Source organism: Arachis hypogaea, chromosome 16 (genome assembly GCF_003086295.3).
Source record: "Arachis hypogaea cultivar Tifrunner chromosome 16, arahy.Tifrunner.gnm2.J5K5, whole genome shotgun sequence".
NCBI classification, from domain to species: domain Eukaryota; kingdom Viridiplantae; phylum Streptophyta; class Magnoliopsida; order Fabales; family Fabaceae; genus Arachis; species Arachis hypogaea.
Genome location: NC_092051.1, coordinates 140,592,532 through 140,615,927, shown reverse-complemented (window position 1 = coordinate 140,615,927; position 23,396 = coordinate 140,592,532). Strand labels below are relative to the sequence as shown.

Genomic DNA, 23,396 nt, shown 5'->3' with positions numbered 1-23,396 from the left:
TTCTAAATCGAATAAATATAGTCAATCATATGAGCACAATAATACGAATATATACAATTTTATAAATCATTAATTTAAATTGTTTCTATTTAAATTTAAATTACAAACTAATACAAATTTTATAATTTAAAAATCTAATTATTTAAATAAAATTAAATTGATTAAAAATAAAAATATACTAATACAATTCAAATCGTATTAAAACGTAAACAAGTTTGTTGAGTCTATAAACAAACTTTATGTAAATAAATAAGTTTAGTCAATGTGATAGGTAAATTTTGTGTAAACTTTATGAAAACACAATAAAAAAATTAAATCCTAAAAAATAACAATTTTTTTTAAATTAAAATTTTTTATATTTTATAATAGAAATAAAAAATCTGATTAACATTGAGCTAGTCCAATATATTAGATAATTTTATTTGTTTAGTGTAATTTGAATTGCATCCCTTATAATTCGAATTAGTGTAATTCGAATTACCCTGGATTAACCTGCATGCATAATTCGAATCAAGTAGGTTCGAATTACGTACAAATTTTAACTGCATATTTCGAATTGATCAACTTCGAATTACTGTTAATTTGTAATTCGAATTAGTTTGATTTGAATTACTTAAAAATACATTTCTAGTTGATCCATGTTATATTTTTAACTTTGGTTGAATCATTTAATTTTTTTCTCCAGTCTAATTTAATAATGTGATTTGCTCTGTATACCCTACTCATGTTAGTTTTTTTTTTCTTCAAAGAAAACAACACAGATCAACTTACACAAATTTCCTTTGTCACCAACTCGCTGGTGCTACCCCTGATGTTGCCCAACTCATTGGCGCCAGGGTTGGATTGGGCATTTCGTGCATGTCAGGAGCAAAATGGGGGAACTGCACGCATTCTGAAGATGTTAGCTCCATTTCGTGGCCGTTGGACACGATTTGAAGTGAATCTCCATTTCGCCGTCGCCCACCCTGAATTGGTCCTGCGTATTTTTGGAATAATTTTTATCCGTGCGTATTTTGGTAAATAATATATTTTTATTATTTATTTATATAAAAAAGCCTTCATCTTTCTATAAAATTAACTAAACAAAGATTCCGGCAACATGCTAATACACTAATACCATATGGGCTTGTAAGCAAGTCATTTATGATTATTGTGAACAATGCATAAACTTCTTGAATTGATAATCAATGGAGTGTGTACATTTCATTTTCTGAGAAGTAATAACAAACAGCATCAAAATACAAACGAAATTCATATATATTAGAAAAGATATGATGTGTACATCAAATTCTAGACGTTAGTAGTAAAAAAAACTAGTGACTGCTATTAACAATTGGCCTGAATTGATGATGTTCCTAACCGCATTGTTAGATTTCCATCTTCCAAATCATATTATCAACACTGCAATTATGAGATTTCTCCAATGCTTAACTGACAGAACCTGTCCTCAAATCTACTGGGGAAATGAAGCAATCTACTGAGAGACCTGGGACATTGAATGCAACCTCTTCAATTGTCCACGCCTCTTCCATTTTTGTTTTGGTATGGCTCATAGCCATCTCCCCAAACCTGAAAAGGGTTACCACAGAATGCCCATTTTTGTTTCATCTGCCAGAGCACAAATCCACCGGACTCCACGCACCTAGAGGCATTCCGGTTTTTCACTACTCTAGTTGCAGTTTCAAACTCGGAAGCTACCATCCTCACCCTTCACATTGCATATGCATTTCTTATTGAGTTCTGCAACTTCTGCCCTCCAGAGGCAGTATACTGCTGCAATATATAATAAGCAGATGAAGTTTCCTGCAAGCATAGCCAGGAAGAAACACAAGACATCAAAATCACTAGTTTAGATTTTGAATAAAACATATTAACATTTATTTTCTGATGCAAACAGAAGAATTTGGCATCCTTAACAGTAGAGAGGTACATCTAATATACTTTACAGGAAGTGAAATGAATTTTAACTTCTACACCAGGACTTGATCTGCTTGACAAGTAAACTAATCTCAAGTAATAAGTTAAGTTTTGTTACAGCACAAAGAACCCTTATAGAAAACATCTAAAATCCCATATTCTCTGCGTAAAACTGAAGCAATAGAAGAAAGAGAAAAGGTGCTATTGATTCTTACTTTCAACTGTTATCCGTTTCAGTAGTAACAAATAAAAAATAGAACTAGAACATCATGAACAGAACCATACACACAGAATTGAAATAATTCTCATAAAAACAAATTCCAAATTTTTTAACCCTCATAAACAAAACCCAAAAAAAAAAAAATTCAAACAACCAAATAAACAGAACAAAAAAAACAATTGAATGAAGTCAATGAAACAAATTCATATAACAAACCTTAACAAAAAATACGTAGAACAGAAAAGTTTTTGAATGAGTTCAATGAAGCAGATTCATACAACAAGAACATAAAGGGAACAAAAAAAATGAAATCAATGGAGCAAATTTATACCTGAGGCTGAGACTGCATTGGAACTCTGGAAGTGGAGGATGAAGGGGGAGAGGGAGCACCACGGTGCTGACGACGACGCTCAACTCGCTGAGATCCACGCCATCGCTCGTTGCCTGCTAAGGATGACGCCGCTGAGGAGTGAGAACGACCATGCCCGCGGGTGCCACGACGACGGCAGAGAGAACGACGGCGTACTGAGGCTGATAACGAACGACTCGAAGAGAGAAGAGGGATACTGCGAATGAACGACGGGGAGAGAGGAGCTAAGAACGAGGGTGATGGGCAGAGATCGGCAGCGAGAACTGAGCTGGACGGCAACGGCGACGGCGAAGACCAGAGAAGAGTGGAGTAGGTGGTGGTGGCTCTGTGGATAGAGCGGGGCATGTAGTAAGTTTACACGGGAAGAAATTAGGGTTTTATTGGATGAATTTTGAAAATATGTGTGGTAAAGATAAAAAAAAATGATAATTAATATTAAACCCCCATATGGTCATATTTATAAATTATTTATTTAAAAATCATATATATTCCTTTTTTTTTTTTCTCTTAAGTTATCTTTTTGTGTTATCTGTATGTATTGCTTTTTCTTTTTCCAAAATATTGTTTTCTCCCTTAACTAATCTGACGTATCATATTGCTTTCATAAATATAATTTGATATCTTTAATTAACACAAAGAAGAATCACTTTTTTTATTTTGCATAATATTGTAAAGAATCTTTCTTAATTTATCAAATCTATCTAAATCTTTTTAATTTTTAAAACCATTCTATCTTTAAATAAATTATTACGTTAATTTTTAAGAATAATAATCACATCATCTACTATAAATAGAACACAACACAAACTTCAAAACACACAATTTCAAAACAATGAGGAGCATAAACAAGAACATGCAAAGATCAACGTTTAAGAAGAAGAGTGGATCATCCTCTTCTTCAACCATAAAATCGCTCCCGAAAGAATTATTAGTAGAGATAGTTGCAAGTGTAGCCTCTCATTCATTCATTGACCTCCACAACGTGAAGAAGAGTTGCAAGGATCTTCTTGAAGCTGCGGAAGACAACTATGTTTATCGACGAGTCTCTCTGGACAAACTCTCTTTCATCCCAAGGTCTTCCAATGATAAAGAATTATCATTCTTGAAGCGTTGCAAGGAGAATCAAAACACAGAGAGCTTGTATAGAGAAGGGTTGCGAGAATACTTAGGGAATGAGAACGCAGAAGGTCTTAGACTTTTGGATATGGCGGCTAAAGAGGGTCATAAAGAAGCAAAATATGTGTACGGCATGATCTTGTTGTGTTCATCAAGACAAGAAAAGTTGATCGAATTAGGATTACAGCATTTACGTTTTTTGAGAGAGTCTAAGTGTGTTATAAAAACAAGAAAAAATGTAGAAGAATTCGTTAGAATAATAACATGGAAAAACAATGGAATGGTTATTAGTAGGCTAAATAAAAACTTACCTTTGTGTCCCTTCAAAAACACATGCAAAGGATGGAGAGTGAAAAAAGGACGATGGACACTACATGATGATGACGACGATGATATTGTTATTGACTCGTGTGAATATTGTAGATGGGATTATGAGTTAAAGTTTTTTTATAGGTTGATGAACATCAATTAGTTCTAACTATGTAATTTATCATGGAATTCTTTAATTTTTTTGTATTAGTTATCTTATATTACAATATTTTGGAAGTTATATTATTCTTATCAATAGATGCTTCTGTTCATTGCTTGTATTATTTTTCTTTTTTTTTTTCCTATGATAAATGAGTTAAATAAAATATTTAAAGATTATAGAGGTTGAACTATGAATCAAACATAACCACAGTTTATAGGATTTGTTTGGGTGAATTTTTAAATTTTTTTGTTTAAATTATTTTTTATTTTAAAATTTTATAAAAAAATAAAAAATAATTTTATATTTAAATATCTTAAAAAAAATTTTATTTATTAATTATGTTTAAATATAATAATATAAAAATATCTCAAATTGAAATTAGAGTCATTATTGCAGACTTCTATTGTCACTAAAAAAATTGGATAGAGATTACCAAAACATATCATATTTCAAAAAAACATAAAAAAAAAATTATTTATGGGCCAACTAATAGGTAAAAGGTACACATATGATGTACATAAAGTGTATCACATCTATTGGGTTAATTAACTAGTTTTTGCAGCAAAAAACTTGATTCTTATATTGCGAGAGACTTTTAATAACAACGTTAGAGTTAGGGGTGGCAACGAGGCGGATAGGGACGGATTTTTACTTTACCCGATTTCGCTCTTCCGTATAACAAGTCGCATAGAATTCGTCCTGTTTTTACTCGCGGGTAGTAAAATGTTGAACCCTAACGGGGTACCCGTCCCGCCCCTACCCGCTCTTATAATTATAAAAATCCAATAAATAAAACTAAATTTTAAAATTTATATAACCATCATCACATACATAACATAAATTAAAGTAAAAATTTTAATATAATACAATATTATTAATCATTTACTAATTATTTTACATATATTATATATATAGCGGGACGGGTAAGGGCGGGTATTACCAAAATTCGCGGGTACCCCACCCCACCCCTCCCAAGAACCCGTCCCGAACGGGTAGGAGCGGAAATGGGTACCCGCGAGTTCGGGTGGTATTGTCATCCCTAGTTGGAGTATACAAAAAAAAAATAACAACGTTGGAAATCTTTTCTTTTTCACTGTTTTTTCTTTTATTTCCTTACCAAAAAAAAAGCATGAAACACGTGTCTCTTTTTTCTGGTTAGCTAGGTATTTTATGTAAGAGAAAAAAAAGCTTCTCTTTCAACGCTTTTTAATTTACATATGGTTGCATGAATGGAGGTAGACGCTGATATGGGAGAGGTGTGTGCTAAACATTTTTGTGGTGTCAGTGGCAAAACTAATCGGACCCTGCGAGTTGGCTAGGAGGAGGCACTCGGACCCTGCGAGTAGGGGAGGACCAGCTACTCGGACCCTGCGATATGCGACTCCCACACGGACCATCCGATTTGCGTGTAACCAAACGCACGGTCCGATTTCTTCTCTTGCCTGGACACGCGTCGCGCAGGGTTGGCTCGCAGAAGCGGTGCCCTAAAACCAAACGAAGCCAACTTACCTACTCTCACCATCCGAATTAACTCATTGTGACATTTCACTCTCAACTTCACTCTCAGCTCCTTCTTCTTCCTCTCCTTTCATCATAGTTCTGAAAGCTACTTGCTTGAAGAAAGAAGAACATGCCAAAAATAAATAAATTTAAAGATGTTGATCGACCTGAGCTTCATATTATTCATTATCTTAGTCATTCTGATTATGTAAGTTTTATTTTTAAATTTTGTAAATTTTTTATATTTATAATTATTATTGTTAGAAATATAATTATTATGATTATTGTTAGAAATGCAAGTTAGAAATATAAATAGAATGATTATTAGGATATCTCCGTAATGGTTAGATATTTTTAAAAAGCTGTCTTAAATTTTTTTCTAATTTTTTATTATAAATATTATTATTAGGAAATTTGTTATTACTATTATGTTTGCTGGTTTGTTGTTATTACAAAAATTTAAACAGAACTGCGGTAGCTATTTTTAGGAGACAATGTAACTTTTTTTGTAATTTTTTATTAAATTTTATTATTATCTGATTTTTTTTATTTTTATAAATTTTTGATATTTATAATTATTATAATTATTATGATTATTGTTAGAAATGCAAGTTAGAAATATAAATAGAATGATTATTAGGATATCTCTGTATTTGTTAGATATTTATAAAAATGTGTCTGAATTTTTTTTTTCCTAATTTTTTATTATAAATATTATTATTAGGAAATTTGTTATTACTATTATGATGCTTGCTGGTTTGTTGTTATTACAAAAATGTAAACAGAACCGAAAGGTAGTTGTTTTTTAAGAGAGAATTTGACATTTTTTGGTTTTTTTTTATTAAATTTTATTATTATTATTATAATTGGAAGAAACCGTGTAAATTTTTTAAAATTTTCTAAAAATTTTTAAAATTTTTTTACTATAAATGTTACGGATGAAGTTAAACATTATTGTTATTATGAGAAATTGTTAGTGCTTACTGAATGATTAGTGGAATTATTTTTACTAAAGCACGGTACTTTTTATCATGAGGATATTTAAATTTTGTTAGTTCTAATCATCATTATTAGCAAGTTAGTTGTTCTTACCGTTGTAACAAAAATGAAGGATACCGGTTAATAATATTTTTTGATAGTTGAGGAAATAATGTTTCAATGATAATAAATCAGTAATTACTATAACATATTATGGTAGATATTGTAACTTCAGAATTTTGATTAAGAATTTTTGCATTGATAATTATTTTCATTAGTTGTTAGTTGTGAATAAAATTAAGGCTTAATAATTAATTTTAGAAGTAAGGATAATTAGAGTTAAAAGGATTTAGTAAAATGATTCATGATAGTCATATAGTAATTGTTAATGAGCTGACTATGAATTTGTTATCTTTTTTGCAGAAATTAAGAATGTTGACTTGTAATCACCCAGTTCCTCCGGATCGGTACAACAATAGGGCGGAGGACCTTTTACGACTTACCGGTTTCTATCATGCATCGCAGATTGGGGTAGTGCAGTGTCAGAAAGCATTGGTGAATGCTCTAGTTGAACGTTGGCACCCGGAAACACATACGTTTCACCTTCCCATTGGTGAATGTGCCGTGACTCTTGAAGATGTGGCTCTAACTCTTGGTCTTTCCACGGATGGTCTTCCAGTCACAGGGATGACAATGAGCAGTTTTGAAGCGTTGAAGGCGGAGTGTTTGATTCAATTTGGAGTTGCACCGCGTAAGTCGGATTGTAGAGGTAGTTGCATAAAACTTACCTGGCTGCGGGATCTAAAAGAAAATTTAGAGTTGACTGATGATATCAGTATACAGAGGTATGTGAGGTGCCATATTATGTTGCTGATCGGGACGATCTTGTTTGGGGATAAGTCTGGGGCAGGTGTGCATTGGAAATTTCTACCCTTGCTACATGATTTTGTTAGTATTGGTCAGTATAGTTGGGGAGCGGTATGCCTAGCACACCTCTACAGGGCATTATGCCGGGCATCTCGTTTTAACTGCAAGGAAATAGATGGTCCACTAACACTTCTACGCTGTTGGGCTTGGATCAGGCTGCCATATCTATCGCCACTACCTAGGGAACCCTGAAGTTTTCCGCTAGCAAACAGGTAATAATTTGTTACAATGTACCCGTATCTTGATATTTAAGATTCAGTTAATGCTAGTTGAGGTAATTGAATATATCATATTAGGTGGCGGAACTGGGAGCGTGGTGACCGACGATATAGATATCTGAAGTTAGCTCACTTTAGGAAGGCATTTGACGAACTTCAGGAAGGGCAGGTGTGTTTTAATTAAAGAAGTATTAGTTTTCGGTTTAGGGTCTGAGACATAATTATACAGCATTGTTATTGTAATTGGCATTGTGGATTGTGATCATGAGGTTCCTTTATTTTTTCCAATTTGTTTGGGTTGCTTATGTTGTGGATCGCGTGGATCCGAACATCATTCCTCCTGAAATCTACATGCAGTCGGTTGTCTGGAGTGCTACAGTTCCGTTGGTATCATTTGAATGTATCGAGTGGCATGCTACCGATAGGTTTAGGCGACAGTTTGGTTTTGTTCAGGGACTACCTAGTCAGGAGCGGAATCTAGACAAGGCGCATGGAGAAACCCTGACTGGTCCCAAGAATCTTAATTGGGCCACGGCACCGAGTCATTCAATTTGGGTGATGCATTGGTCAAACAAGTATAACTACGTTCTATCTGAGCTTCCCATGCCTTCATATCATCTACTAGATAGTTACATGCATTGGTACCGATCAAAATATGGGGACCACTTGAACTTGTCAAATCTTGTGGGTCAAGATAATGATGAAGGTGATCAGGATATGGATGAGGGTGATCAGGATTTGGATGAGGATAATCAGGATACCGATGAGGGTAGTCAGGATATGGATGATGACAATGAAGGACAAGAGCCACATTCGCCGCATATATTACCTCCAAACCCGATTCCAGAAGAACAACCTCAGTCCTCAAGCCAGTATGTACCTCAGTCACAGTTCCCCCCATCAGTTTCAATAAGTCAACAATATTGGGGAACCTCACAGTTTGAAACAGGAGAAGGAGGTTCTTTTAGCCAGTTGCTTGGGTTGATGTCTGCAGATCCTGGACTATCACAATATGGACATCAGCCTGAGTTCATGGCAGGTAGGTATTCATTGGATGCGAGGTACCCGGGCCATACCTCATCGGTTGCTTCTGGGGGGTTTGTGTCGGTTGACTCTAGTAGGAGTGACGGTGGACGCGAAGCTTTTTTTAGTCAGAACCCTAACCGTGTTTCCATGGGACTGATTGAGAAAAATGCTAACACACTCGAGAAAGAGACCGATGCGTATCTAGTAGATGACCCGGATGACGAGGACGATCATGAGGATGATGAAATAGAGGAGTTCGATGAGTATGAGGAATCTCGTAATGATGGTATTATGTTTTGTATTTTACTTTACATGTTCGATTACTTATTTATTTTTTGTTCATAATTGGCATCTATGTTTGATTTTTAGTAAATGATATGTGGTATATGTCTTGCTTTGATTACCTGATGTACTACATTTAATTATTTTTTATAAATTGTATACAAGTCAGGCACGCACTCCGGATGAAACCTCCAAAGGTTACAATCTGAGGATTGATCCACCACGTCGCAGCACTAGTCGCTACACTCTATCTGTCTTCAAAAAGGCGGCCAAGAAATGCAAGAATTTTGTCAAGGATGTGAAGTGGGCCATGAGAAAGTAGTTGTGGTGTAAATTATTTATTTAAGTATTAATCACCTGGACTGTGTTTAGACTAATTTGCATATGTTGGACATTATGAATTACTGAGATGGACTATGGTAAGATTTCTATTGTATGTTTAGAGTATTTATGCATTAATGACCCTATTCAGGTATTATTATTGATCTGGACTATGTATTAAGGTTTCATAAAATCTGAGTATATTGCTATAGATATCATGTCAATATACCTCAGTTGGACAATTGAGATCATATTATAACAAGCTACAGGTATCGTATACGTACTGATGTAAAAATTGGACCGGACCGGCCGGTTCAATTAGAAAACCTGTGAACTGGACCGGCTGGTTCAATCAGAATACCTGTGAACCGGACTAGCCGGTTCAATTAGAAAACCTGTGAACCGAACATGCCAGTTCAATCAGAAAAAATATGAACCGGACCGACTAGTTCAATTAGAAAACTTGTGAACCGGACCGGCCGGTTCAATCAGAAAACCTGTGAACCGGACCGGCCGGTTCAACAAGTACGCAAATTATAATATATTTTTGTGATACGTATCCGTTTTATTTTTTAATACATACATGTGGTATACATTAAAATAATAGATATAAACTACCAAATAAATTATAAAAACTCAAAAATAAAAACTGTTTTAAAATAAAAACAAATTAAAACCGTTATACAATGTAACATAGTGGTGAGATTTCGAGTGATTTTATACAATGTTACACATATCAGGTCAAGTTACCTCAAATGGACAACCCATGCCATACTAGTGCCGCTCTACACCTACCATAATGTGAACCTACTGAGCACCGTCGGCATTTGTACCAGCTGACTGACGGCATCTACTACGACTGTGTCCCTCAGCTCCACATAGCGTACATCGCCTAGGACGACGTAACATTCGCATGTCCATCTCATTCAAGAAGCGCGTCATCCTGGGGCGCCCTTTCGAGACTCGTCTCAAATACGGATTCGGTACGAAGCGAGGACCGTTGTACGCAGGCCATGTCGTCGGGTTACCTAGTAGCCTAAATCTTGCTCGGTACACCCGCCGAACTTGGTCCATCTTATACACATCATGCACATACAGTTTCCAATCCAGTCACTGGTTGGCACAACATGCGAACACATGTCTGCAGGGGATCCGGTCCACCTGGAACTCATCACAGTCACATCAAAAGCCACGTAGATCGACTGCAAACTCCAGTCTGCTTGGCATCTCACGCACCTCAAAGACCTCATTCTGCCGGTCAAAGCAACTGACCTGAATGTTTCCTGATGCAAGTTGGTTTGCATGCAACTTCGAGGTCACGACTTCGGAGAACACATGGCCAGCATTAATCCGCGCTTCTGCCTCCGCTCTTCTGGTGAACAGCTCGTTTAGCCTGTAGAATGTTGCCTTGACAAGAGCAGTAATGGGAAGATTGCGTGCACCCTTCAACACTGAATTGATGCATTCCACTAGATTCGTTGTCATGTGACCCCATCGGTATCCACCATCAAATGCCAATGCGTACTGTTCGCGAGGAATTCGGTTTAACCAGTTTGTATACGCTTCCCCCCGTTCCCGTAATTGCTGGTAACGTACTTCGTACTCCCGCACCGTCCTCGAATATCCTAGAGGATAGCAACAAAAAAAAGAATAATTATAGATGTCGAAACAAATATTGAAGGTTATTTCTGTTAATAAGTTACTTAAATTTAGTAAATGGTTACCAATGTTGACGACCAATTTTTGGAGGTACAGTGCCTTGAATTTTCGCAGAAAATTCGACTTTATATGCCTGATGCAGAACATATGAAAAGCTCTAGGAGGTGACCAAGCTCCGTTACTGCGTTCCACAGCTGCATTGATGGATTCGTGTCGGTCGGATATTAGACCCACACCATCCCAAGTGACAACATGCTGACGAAGGTTACTAAGGAAGAAGTGCCATGCATCAGAAGTCTCTCCCTCCACAATAGCAAACGCAATTGGGACGATATTGTTGTTGCCATCCTGTGAAACTGCCACTAGTAGACAACCCTTATACTTTCCATACAAGTGAGTCCCATCCACCTGGACAATTGGCTTACAATGTCTGAATGCCCTAATACAGGGGTAATAACTCCAAAATACTCGATGCAGTACTTGAATATCACCCACCAACTCATCGCCTTGATATGCAGGCATAGTCTCAAAATGGACAACAGCTGATGGATCCTTATGACACATGGCCTCGAACCATATAGACAACGCTTCAAACGATGCCTCCCAACCTCCAAATATTTTTTCTACCGCCCTTTGTTTAGCCAACCATGCTTTCCGGTAACTGACAGTGTAGTTGAACTTCGATTGCACTTCTGCTATAACCGACTTTACCTTTAAGGAGGGGTCAGCCTCAACCAATGGCTTTATCGCTTCCGCAATTGTGATAGAATCCAGCTTCGAATGATCTTGTGAAATGGTGGCTCTGGTACAGGTGTGACTACCATTATACCTCCTTATAACCCAACAGTACTTCCTGCTGATCATGCTAACCCTGATAAGCCAATCACACCCGGACCCGTACTGCGTACACTTCGCATAAAATGTCAATGGCTCAGACTCATACACCCGGTAGTCAACGCTTCGTCGTATGGTATAATCCTTTATTGCCTTAATAACAGCTTCCTTGGAACTGAACTCCATACCGACGGCAAATTCACCATCTGCGACAATAGGAATCTCTGCAATTGACAACCACCATAGGAAAAATCAAATAAAGACAGAGATATTTCAAAACCAATAATATGGGTACATCTACAGTCACTGCCTCTAGTATGATATAAATCCAAATCTGACAACATGTTACTATGTCACTCTAATTAAAAAAAGAACAACAGCAGAAGATATTAAAAACGGGCCGGACGGAGATGCCGGTTCGACCGCCAAGCCAAAAGAACCGGAACCTAACCGATCCGGTTCACTGGGTTTTAACCATTGAAGGGATCGATCAACTGCGAATGATAATTAGAAACTCACGTAATAGTTACTAATCATGTTCGAGAGAATATACTTATTACCAAATAAGTACTTATACTATACATATATAAGTGAAAAAAAATATTTATTGTTATAAAACACATACATTTCAACTTTGTTATTTAACATTCCTGTTATTTTTTATTTTGTTATTTACATAGAACCAGCGGTTGAACCAGTGACTCAGTCACCTGAGCTGCTCGACCGCCGGTTCGATGCTGAGAACTATGACATCAACGCATGATTAAATAATGGCAAATAAATACTAATTTATTGATAACTATATCAATAAATGACTAAAAAAAATTCAAATACGACGTCTTACGTACCTGCAATCATATATTCCGGAAACTCCGGAACATGCATGGCTTCCAAGTCCAAAACTCGCATGAATGATGGCTCCTCAAACGGCACTTCGTTTGCGAGTGCATTTGCCACCTCTGTCACATCTGGAGCCGTATTTTCCTCACCTTGATCTTCATTTCCATCTGGACCAACAAACTCGTAGTTACTTTCGAACTCTTCTTCACTGTCACTATTATAATCTTCCCGTACAATATTCCGGTCAGCCTCAGATTGTTCAAACTCAACATACAACTCGATGAACGAGATCTGAGCCCGGTTTTCAATATACATTGAAAACATCTCTTGCATGCTCGCTTTGTCCGTCACATATTTGGTTTGAAACTGGATAAATCCACCAAACACCTGTACGGGATATCTGTAGAGAATACAGGATATCTTTCTTGCCCTCTCAGAATCAATCTTTTCACAAATCACACCTTTGAGCTCTTCAAATGAGATGATAAAAGGAATAACAACATCTAGCGGATTTTCACAAATAAATTTTACTCCTTCAGATGTTTGTAATAAAATCTGACCAAAATAATACACTTTTAGTAACACTCTATCACTCATTTCTGTGAATCCCCCAAAAAAAACATAAAAATAGCTACTAGATCTTCAACTTTAAAACAGCAAATAATAAAGCAACGAGAAAGAAGAAACAGAAGGGGCAGCCGCTCAAGTTCGGGATGAAGACGCGAATCAGTTATGAGTTCACTTCTCACTTTTATATGGACCACTTAATAGAACTCGCACCCTTCGACTAGGTTAACATGATTAAAATAATCTTAAGAAATGCAATCGAACCATGCGATTTGAGCTTGCAGTTCACCAAAACAATTTTGATATGCACTCAAAACGGAGGGTCCGAGTTCTTCTCAAAATTATAGCATAGAACTCGGACCATGCGGCTTCTACAACACTTAGGGTCCGATTTGGTTCACCCAAAATTTTAATTCCCATTATCATACAAATCGGACCGTGAGATTTCGTATGCAAATTGCAGAAACAAAGAAAACCCACGGTCCGAGTTCTTCTCTGTGACACTACCAAAAAACTGTCCCACATATACGTCTAGTACACCATGCTTCCATATCCAAGAAAAACACACATATAGTTTCCATTTCGATAAAATTGAGCCCTCTTTCAAATGGTTTAGTTTGATCATCCTCTAAACTATTTTCATGATTGAATTAAGATAGACGAAATACAAATCAAGAATTAAATCTCTTAATCAAATTTTTAATTGTAAATCACAAATCTTACCGAATTATATAATTCATAAAACATAATATAATCTAATATTATACTATTAATAAAATAACTTTTTAGATTAATAATTCACAAAAACATCAGCATAATTCATTATCAGTCATGTATAATATAAACAAAAAAAAAACAAATAATTACTGGTATAGGTGTAACAAAAGACTTAAAATCTCAAACACCATCCAAATAGCAAATAGTATCTCCTAGGTAAGTTAACATTGGCAAAATATATATATCTATCTAATCCCCAAGAATCCAAGATCAAAGTCATCACTTCGAGTTTTTTCACTATCATCATCGTCATCGAGCATTATTATTGCTTCGTCATCAAGCATTATTATTGCCAAACTTTGTTATACAATAAAAATTATGTTTGTGCTTCTCGTTGGCATTTCACTCATGGTTAATTCAAGAGAGTTGGTGTCTTGCTATGTTAGAGCATTTTTTCATCCTCCTACCTTTTATGTATTTTCACTCTTAAGTCTTATCTATAATTAAATAGTCTTTTTACTCATTAGTTTATGGTAGCTCATTTTTACCTAGAACCACTATAAATCAGGTATTTAAAAACTGATTTACTGAGATTTCTATTATTAGAGAAAGCAAATAATAACCATTATCACATTGCCATTACAAACCTAATCAGAGTCATTCATATGAGGAAACTTTGTAACAATTTTACCCACAATTCCAGTACTAGCTAGAAACTCTCCCAGATGATCAGAATAATGAACTAACAATATCCCATCTTTTCCCCCTCACCCTTCTTCACAGTAACCAAGATAAACACCGCTACGATCAAATTTATACACATAAAAAGATTCAAAGTTTACGACCAGCAACATTTAAAATTACAGCAATTTAGAATCTAAAATTATATCAAAATTCTATTCAGCATTACAAAATTAACAAAATAAAAAACTATAGAACTCTGTGAAAAATCGTATAATTAACAAAATAAAAAAATTAACTGAAATAAAAAACTGAAGAACTCACTGCAACAATTCATATAGTCCACGGTGGCAGAAAAGATGCTCGATAGGACAGAGGTGGCCGACGACAGAAGCTTCAAAATTTGAACCGACCAACCAACGACGACAATGACGATAGAATCTTTAAACCATACTTCCGACGACAGAAGCTTCAGATCAGACGAGTTCAAATTAAGGTTGAGGGAGGGCTAGGAGGCATGATGAGTGACTTCGTTGGATTAGGTAGGTGAGTGTTTTTGTTTTTTTTTTTCAGCATCAAAACAACACCGTTTTGGAACATTTTTAAAAATCGGTACTTCAAAAAACCGGCCAATTTGTTCGGTTCATTGGTTAACTTTTAATTCGGTCGATTTTTTATCAATTTTTTACCGAACGATTCTAAAAATTAATCGGACCGATTAGATGACCAATTTCTAGTTAATTTGGTCGAATCGACCAGACCAATCTAGTTTTCAGAACCTTTATTTTTGTTATCTTTATTATATACATTGATATTTTTTGGATTTAAAGTAATAAGTATTAACGTAAATACTAGATACTAATGTACTATAAAAGGAAATTAAAACAAACAAGCTAGCGAAGAATGGCATTTGTTAGTTGTCGTAGTTGTTACCTCTCTTTCTCTTTAGGTAAACCTTCTGCAATTTTAAAACACATCTTTATTCATTCAATTGTCCTCTTTCATTAGGCAAGAATTTCGTTCAATGATCCATTCGTCATTGGATTCAAGATCCAATAAACAAATAGGATCATATATCTCTCCTTTTGTTTTTCTTTCCTTTTGTCTGGCTTCAAGTTAAAGGTTGTATTTACAAAAACAAAAGCAATTTTAATTTGTGGATAATTTACATAAATAAATAATTTAAGATTGAAAATTATGTAGATGTTTTAAATAAATTCTTGTTACATACATATCTATTCTAAATATTTTTATGTAAATTGAATCAATTTAATTTGATTTATTATTTCACATGCTAAATCGATTGATTCGATTTCCATCAAAATAAACATATATCAAAAATTGATTTAACATGCATAATTTTTAATCACAAACTATTTATTCGTATAAATTATCTGACCTTTGTTTTTGTAAGTAATTTCTCCTTTTTGAATAGATTTTATTAGAGACACTCTAATTTCTTTCCCATCCTGTAACACTATACAAGTGACACTTAAGACATGAAAGACTACTGATTAGAACTCTTTGCACTTGTAATCATAATTTTTGTTTTTCTAATATATAGTAATACTTAACATAAAGACAATAGCTAAAAACCAAGTGTAGTTAAAATGTTGGAGCGATTCGACTAAAAATTAATAAATATTGAAGGATCTCCGGTCCATCAACACAAAAAAATACACACACACTATATATATATATAAATCCTAAAAGAACCAAGATACAAGGCGACCAGAAAATAAAGGCACGTATCGATAACCAAGACGAGTCCCCTTCCATAACTTCTAGTTAATGAGACCCCAAAAAAACCCCGGAGCGCACAACAAAAAAACAAGACTATCCCATAAAGGGGGATAGTCATTAGACACCGACCTAGAAGAAGATATAGATAGAGATAGGTCAACAGATTCAGAGGTAGATTTGTCAAAGGACACAGACACAGGTACATAAGGAATCATATCATTGGGGAACAAAAGACTCCCCCATGATCTGCTCACCATACATAACTCGATGTGACACAATACAACGATAAGCGAATCTGCTCTAATCTCACGGGTAGGTACTTAACAGGAGAGAGGGATCCGCGCTAGCCTATTTCGCGTTGGGAAACTCTACCGAAGTGTATGTGTGAGTTGGATACTTCTGCGGGCCACCAAGCAGCACAAGAATCCCGAAGCCGTTAATCCTTTGAGGAAGATGTCGCCGATCTTGAATTCCTTATCCTAAGGCTGTCACTGAATGAATCTGGTAATGTGGGCTTACAGGGCTAGGGCTCATCCGTGTAAGAATTAGGAATTCCTCTTCCAACTCGTCCCGGAATGGGCGTCTGTGGCGCCCCTTCACTCACTTGTGGTTTCGCTACTCTCCTAAACGGGAAAAAGCAAGGGCTTACCTTAGAAGCTCTTTTTAAGTTTCCTTTGATAACATTTATAAAGTATTACTTTTACTCCGGATTTTTATTACAAATCTTTTTTACAAACTAAAAGTTTTATAGTTAAAACTTTGAAATAGCAGTGAGAACTGTTAATACGTTGGTCAGTCCAGATCGTAGTCCCGGTTATAAGTCTTAACCAAGACAGTGAATTCATTGGTTAACGAGGGTGGTCCCGTAACTCACAAAGTTCTAACCATAAAATGGCAAATTTGTTGAAAACGATGAGTAGTTTAAATCTAGGAAAAAATAATTCTTTAGTAATAAAAAAGATAATGATGAAGCATCCACTTCTGGAACTAAAAATGAATTAGAAATAGCTAAGTTAGAAGAAAGTTTTTATAATTGAAAAATATCTATAATAGATAAAGATAAAGTATATAAAAATAGAAACTTTTGGGAAGGAAGAAATTATGAAATTCATATGTTAGAATATTGTAAACCAGGAACAAGTAGTAATAAGATTATTACCATCTTAGAAGAAGATAAGTTGAAAGAACATAGCAGTAAAGGATATAACTTCATCCATATAGGATTAATACAAGTAGGCATAAAACCTAATTTTAGAATAAGAATTAATTTGTCTATATTATTAACCTTAAGAGATACCAGATTCCAAAATTTTAGTGATTCATTAATAGGAATATTAGAAAGTAATTGTCATGATGGACCAGTCTTTTTTAATTGTTACCCAAATTATGCTATGAATTTAAAAAATGAATACACATGGCAAGCCTTAAAATTGCAAGTAAGATCTGATAAGAAAATTATAAATGAGAAATATGATCCATTCGAAATAATCTATAGAATATATTATAAAATTACTAAGGTTAATTATGACTTCAAAGCATTAAAACAATCCTCAAAAGAAGAAACGATAATTATGCATGCAAATCTAAAAAGATCCAATATACAAACTCCTAGAAGGTTAAGGCATGAAGAATTAAAAAGCAGAATGCTTGAAGAATGGGTAATACCTGATGGTATTGAAGAACCACAAATACAAAACACTAGAATAAGAGAAATAATAAGAGAAGGACCGGATATTAGAATAAGGATGAATAGATCCCAATCATTAAGAATTTCCGATAATATTGAAACTATTAGTCATACAAATTCTATAGATAACTCATCAATAGGAAATACGGATAATATTATAGGAATTGACAATAGAAGGCCCCATATAGCCACTGCTGTATATAAATCACCTTCAGAAATTGATCCAACAGAATCACAAGTTTTATCAGTAATTATTAACGAAGAACCATTTGAGATTGATAAAGAATGGATAAGACAAGATTTTAATGCTGATTATAATAAACCATTAAGAGATTGGTATTTTACCAACCATTCAGAAAATGAAGTTATTAGACTAAGAGAGCTATTTTATAATTTTATAAAAGAAAATAGAATTAATTTATACTTTTTTTACTGGTACGTTAATTATTACTCTGAAAACAATAAGAAATTATGTTCTTTAACAAAACCAACTGTTGTATGGAAAACAAGCTCAGGATCAGTAATAGAATCTGAATATCCTCCTAAAAAAACTATCAAAATACCAGTTGAAAAAGACTTAGAAGTTGAAGCAACACCCTATAAAGATAGCAATACAAAAGGAAATATAGAAAAAGAGATATTAAGAAATTACATCAACAATTAAACTTTACTAATACCGTGTTAGATATAATGAAAAATCAATTAGGAAGAATGAAAAATATGAAAAAAGTCATTAAGGTAGAAAAACCCCTAGAAAAAACTATATATAAGTTACAAAGTTTAGATAATATTAGTTTAAAATCTAAAGTAGAAGCAAAAGTTGAAGAAATAAAAGAAAACTTAGAAGTATTAGTCTAGGAAAAATGACAATTAATACATTGCAAAAGGAAGAAGAATTAGAACTAAATAAAATATCCCATGAAAGAGATTATTCTAAAACAAGAAATTATTATTCTAGACCATCACCAGTAGATGTAGGCCTAGAAGAAAGAACACAATTAGTACAAAATAGCTTCACAGGATCAGACTTAGTAGAATGGAATATAGATGGATTAAGTGAACAAACCATCTTAGATCAAATGTGTAATATGACTATGGCTGCAACTGCTTATAAAATGAGAAAAACCTCCGATAAAGAAGCAGCAATTATGATAACCCAAGGATTTATAGGACAATTAAAAAATTGGTGGGATAATTTTCTCAGCATCCAAGAAAAATAATTAATTATTAATAGTATTAAACAAGAAGATCAGTCACCAGATGCTACATCCACGTTAATATATACCATTATTAAGAACTTTGTAGGAGATCCAAGTACTTTTAAAGACAGGATAGAAACTCAATTAATGAATTTAAGATGTCCAACCACGTCTTATTATAGATGGTATAAAGATGTCTTTATGTCAAAAGTTATGATAAGAGATGATGCACATGCACCTTTCTGGAAAGAAAGATTCGTAGCAACCTTACCAAAATTATTCTCTGAAAAAGTATTACAAAAATTATAAATGCAGTTCGGGACCCAGATTCCCTATAACTCATTAACCTTTGGACAATTGCATAATATAATAGTACAAACCGACATCGAAGTGTGCACAGATACCAAGATACAACAAAAAACAAAACAAGAATCTATCACGGAAAAAAGAGAACTTGGAACATTTTGTTATCAATATGGAATAACTCCAGAAAAAGTACCTAGTGGTCAACATAAAGTTAAAAAAAAAATTCTATAAAAAATCTAAATATAATATAGACAAACTCCTTTATTATGAATAGAAACATTATAAAAAATTTTATAAAACTCCTAAAGGAAAACCTAAATCTTCTAATAAGAAAAAATAAGTAACATGTTGAAAATGTAAAAAATAAGGACATTATGCTAATAAGTATACAATAGAGTAGAAAATAAATAAAATAGAAAATAAAGAAATTAAACATGCTTTGACAGCTATATTAATTAATTCAAAATCAGAAGAAGGATCAATTTATGAGAACTCTTCTGAAATCGAAGATTATTTTATACAACAATTAGACCTTACATCAGAAGAAGGAAGCTCAAAAGAGAATATTGAAAAAGAAGAACATAATAATTGTCTAGGAATAGGATTATGTAACTGTAGAAATTGTGAAAAAACTGTAAATGTTTTAACTAGAGAACAAACTTCTACATTAGTCAAAATAATAGACAAATTAAAAGATACTCCGTTAAGAGATGAGTTCATAAAATAATTAGCAGAATTAGTTAAAAAAGAAGAAAGTAAGCAAGAAATAAGACCAATAGAAATAAAAGAAATTTATAACCGATTTAAAAATCCACAAGAAGAAGTTTCTCTTAATTCTCTTAAAGAAGAAATAAAAAAGTTAAAAAGAGAGGTTTCAGAGTTGAGACAGCAAAATATTAATATGGATTATAGATTACTAAAAATAAAAGGAGAAAACATAATAAAAATCCAAGAACAAACTTTGCAAAATAATGTTAGAAAAACAGAAGAGATTAGTAACATAATAATTCTCGAGAATTATATTAACCTGTGTACAGAAAATTACATAAATATACTAACTTTATTAGTAAGCCAAAAGTGGTTCACTACGGTAACCTTAATAGTAAGAGAAGAAAAATTTGATTTCATAGCTATGATAGATTCAGGAGCTTATGTCAATTGTATACAAGAAGGATTAATACCTACAAAATATTATGAAAAAATTACAGAAAGAATTCTAATGGCAGAAAATGATAGAATGACTATAAACTATAAGTTATCTAAAGCAAAAATTTGTAAAAATCGATTATGTTTTGCCACTACATTTTTTTTGGCAAGAAACATATCTCATCAAGTCATATTAGGAAATCCTTTTACTTTATTATTATACCCTTTTAATGTCGACATCGATGGAATAACTTGCACAATTATACCCTTTTAATGTCGACATCGATGGAATAACTTGCACACGAATTTTCAATCATCCTATTCATTTTGAATTTTTCACTAAACCAAAACAACATGAACTCAATATGTTACAATATTTATCTACACAAGTTAATATTATAGAAAAAGAAACACAACAAATTAACTATTTAAATCAAGAAAAAATTTTTACAACATCTACCACTCCAAATTAATATTATAGAAAAAAACAAGACAAATTAACTATTTAAGTCAAGAAGTTATATACAAAAGAATAGAAGAACAATTACAAACTCCCGAAATACAAAATAAAATAAAAGCAATTGAAGAAAAAATTAAGGAAAAATTATGTAGTCTAAACCCCACAGTTTTTCAACATAGAAAATTACATGAGATATCTTTACCATATGAAGATGGATTTAATGAAAAAAAATATACCAACAAAGGCAAAATCAATGCATATGAATAAAGAGTATCTAGAATATTGTAAAAAAGAAATACAAGAATATCTGGATAAGGGACTAATAAGACCTTCAAAATCACCTTGGAGTTGTACAGGTTTCTATGTGATGAAAGCATCTGAAATAAAAAGAGGTGCTCTAAGGTCAGTTATCAATTATAAACCTCTAAACAAGGTATTAAAATGGATTAGGTATCCCTTACCAAATAAAAGTGATTTAATTAAAAGATTAAATAAAGAATATTTTCAAAATTTGATTTAAAATCAGGATATTATCAGATTGTAGTAAAAGAGGAAGATAGATATAAAACAGCTTTTATAGTACCCTTTGGACATTATAAATGGAATGTAATGCCCCAAGGATTAAAAAAATGCTCCAAGCGAATTCCAAGAAATAATGAATAATATATTTTACCTGCATATAGAATTTACTATAGTATATCTTGATGACGTATTAGTATACTCAAAAAAGAATAAAGCAACATATATATCATCTACAAAATTTTATGGATATTATAAAAGAACAAGGATTAGTTTTATCAGAAAAGAAAATAAAAAATTTTATAACTAAAGTAAGGTTTTTAGGATATGAAATTTATCAAGGAACTATAGTACCTATTAAAAGAGCTATTAAATTTGCAGATAAATTTTCAAATGAAATAACTAACAAGAAACAACTCCAAAGATTTTTGGAATGTTTAAATTATGTAGCAGAATTCCTACCTGGAATAAGAGTCACATGCGAGCCTCTTTATAAGAGATTAAGAAAAAATCCACCTCCATAGACAAAAGAAATGACCTCTATAATAATAAAGATAAAAAATGCAATAAAAGATATACCTTGTATAAGTATACTAGATCCATCGGCTAAATTAATTGTAGAAACAGATGCATCAGAATTAGGATATAGAGGAATTCTTAAATAAATACCTCCTAATAGCTCAAAAGAACAAATAGTAAAATATCATTTAGAAATTTGGAACCAAGCTCAAAAGAATTATCCAACAGTATAAAAAAAATACTTGCCATAGTATTGTGTTTCAAAATTTCAAGAATATTTATTTAAAAAAACATTTTTAATAAGAACTGATTGTAAAGCAGCCCCAAATGTTTTAGAAAATAATGTCAAAAATCTGGTTTCAAAACAAATATTTGAAAGATGGCAAGCTATTCTATCATGTTTCGATTTTACTATTGAACATATAAAAGGAGAACTAAATTCACTCCCTGACTTTCTTATTAGAGAATTTTTGCAGGGAAAGAATGGATCAAAAACTAGCCTCCAGTGAAGATTATGGTCAACCTTTTAACCAAATAAAAGAAAGAAAATTACCTATTACTCCTGTACCAGCAAAATCATTATCATTAAGACCTATAACTATGTCACAAGTTGTAAAAGCATCATCATCATCACCTTCTAAGAGCTCTCTAATTACTACCAATAACAAATTCACATTATTGTAACCATCAAATCTCTATAACACTCAACCCTTGAAAGAACAGTTTTCTTACTATGAAAAATCAAATCATATTAAAATATTAACCATTGAAAAAGAGTGGTTGAAAAAAGATAGGAAAACCCTATACAAGACTATTTTCCCAAATACTTTCCATTACATTCCTATTAACCCACAAAAAATCCAAAAATTCTATCAATTTATATTAGTAGACACCGAATCTATTGAGTTGACACATTATAGAGATTCCAATACCAAACAGCCTGTTTATTTAAAAATAAAAATCATGAAAATATTATCTCTACAAGAGTGGGAATTACCCCCATATCAGTCTAAAAACTTCTATTTGAAATTCGAACCTCAGAGCTATACCTATTATAATTACTAAGAAGTATAGAATCATATCTTATTCCTATCACCAAGTCCCCATTCTTGGTTCCTTTGGTTCAGAAAGGGGATATCATTACAATTTTTCAAATGGTTCCAATCATGGTT

The 23,396-nt window shown here is 33.3% G+C and overlaps 1 protein-coding gene across 1 annotated transcript; it reads right to left on the bottom strand.

The window, feature by feature from the left end:
• Positions 1 to 1,147: 1,147 nt before the first annotated feature.
• Positions 1,148 to 2,962, bottom strand: LOC112755358 (uncharacterized). The gene is made up of 2 exons (XM_025803398.2): positions 2,469 to 2,962; positions 1,148 to 1,803 (listed from the first exon to the last, which is right to left on the bottom strand). Exons 1-2 carry the CDS (start codon positions 2,850 to 2,852, stop codon positions 1,711 to 1,713), a joined length of 477 nt encoding a protein of 158 aa, XP_025659183.1. The 5' UTR covers positions 2,853 to 2,962; the 3' UTR covers positions 1,148 to 1,710.
• Positions 2,963 to 23,396: the final 20,434 nt, after the last annotated feature.

What these genes read in the sequence shown, in the direction of transcription:
- LOC112755358 (XM_025803398.2), bottom strand. Translation starts at nt 2,852, where the DNA reads ATGCCCCGCTCTATCCACAGAGCCACCACCACCTACTCCACTCTTCTC. An exon ending in CAATGCAGTCTCAGCCTCAG is followed by an intron (nt 1,804 to 2,468) that starts GTATAAATTTGC and finishes CTATGCTTGCAG; the next exon opens with GAAACTTCATCTGCTTATTA.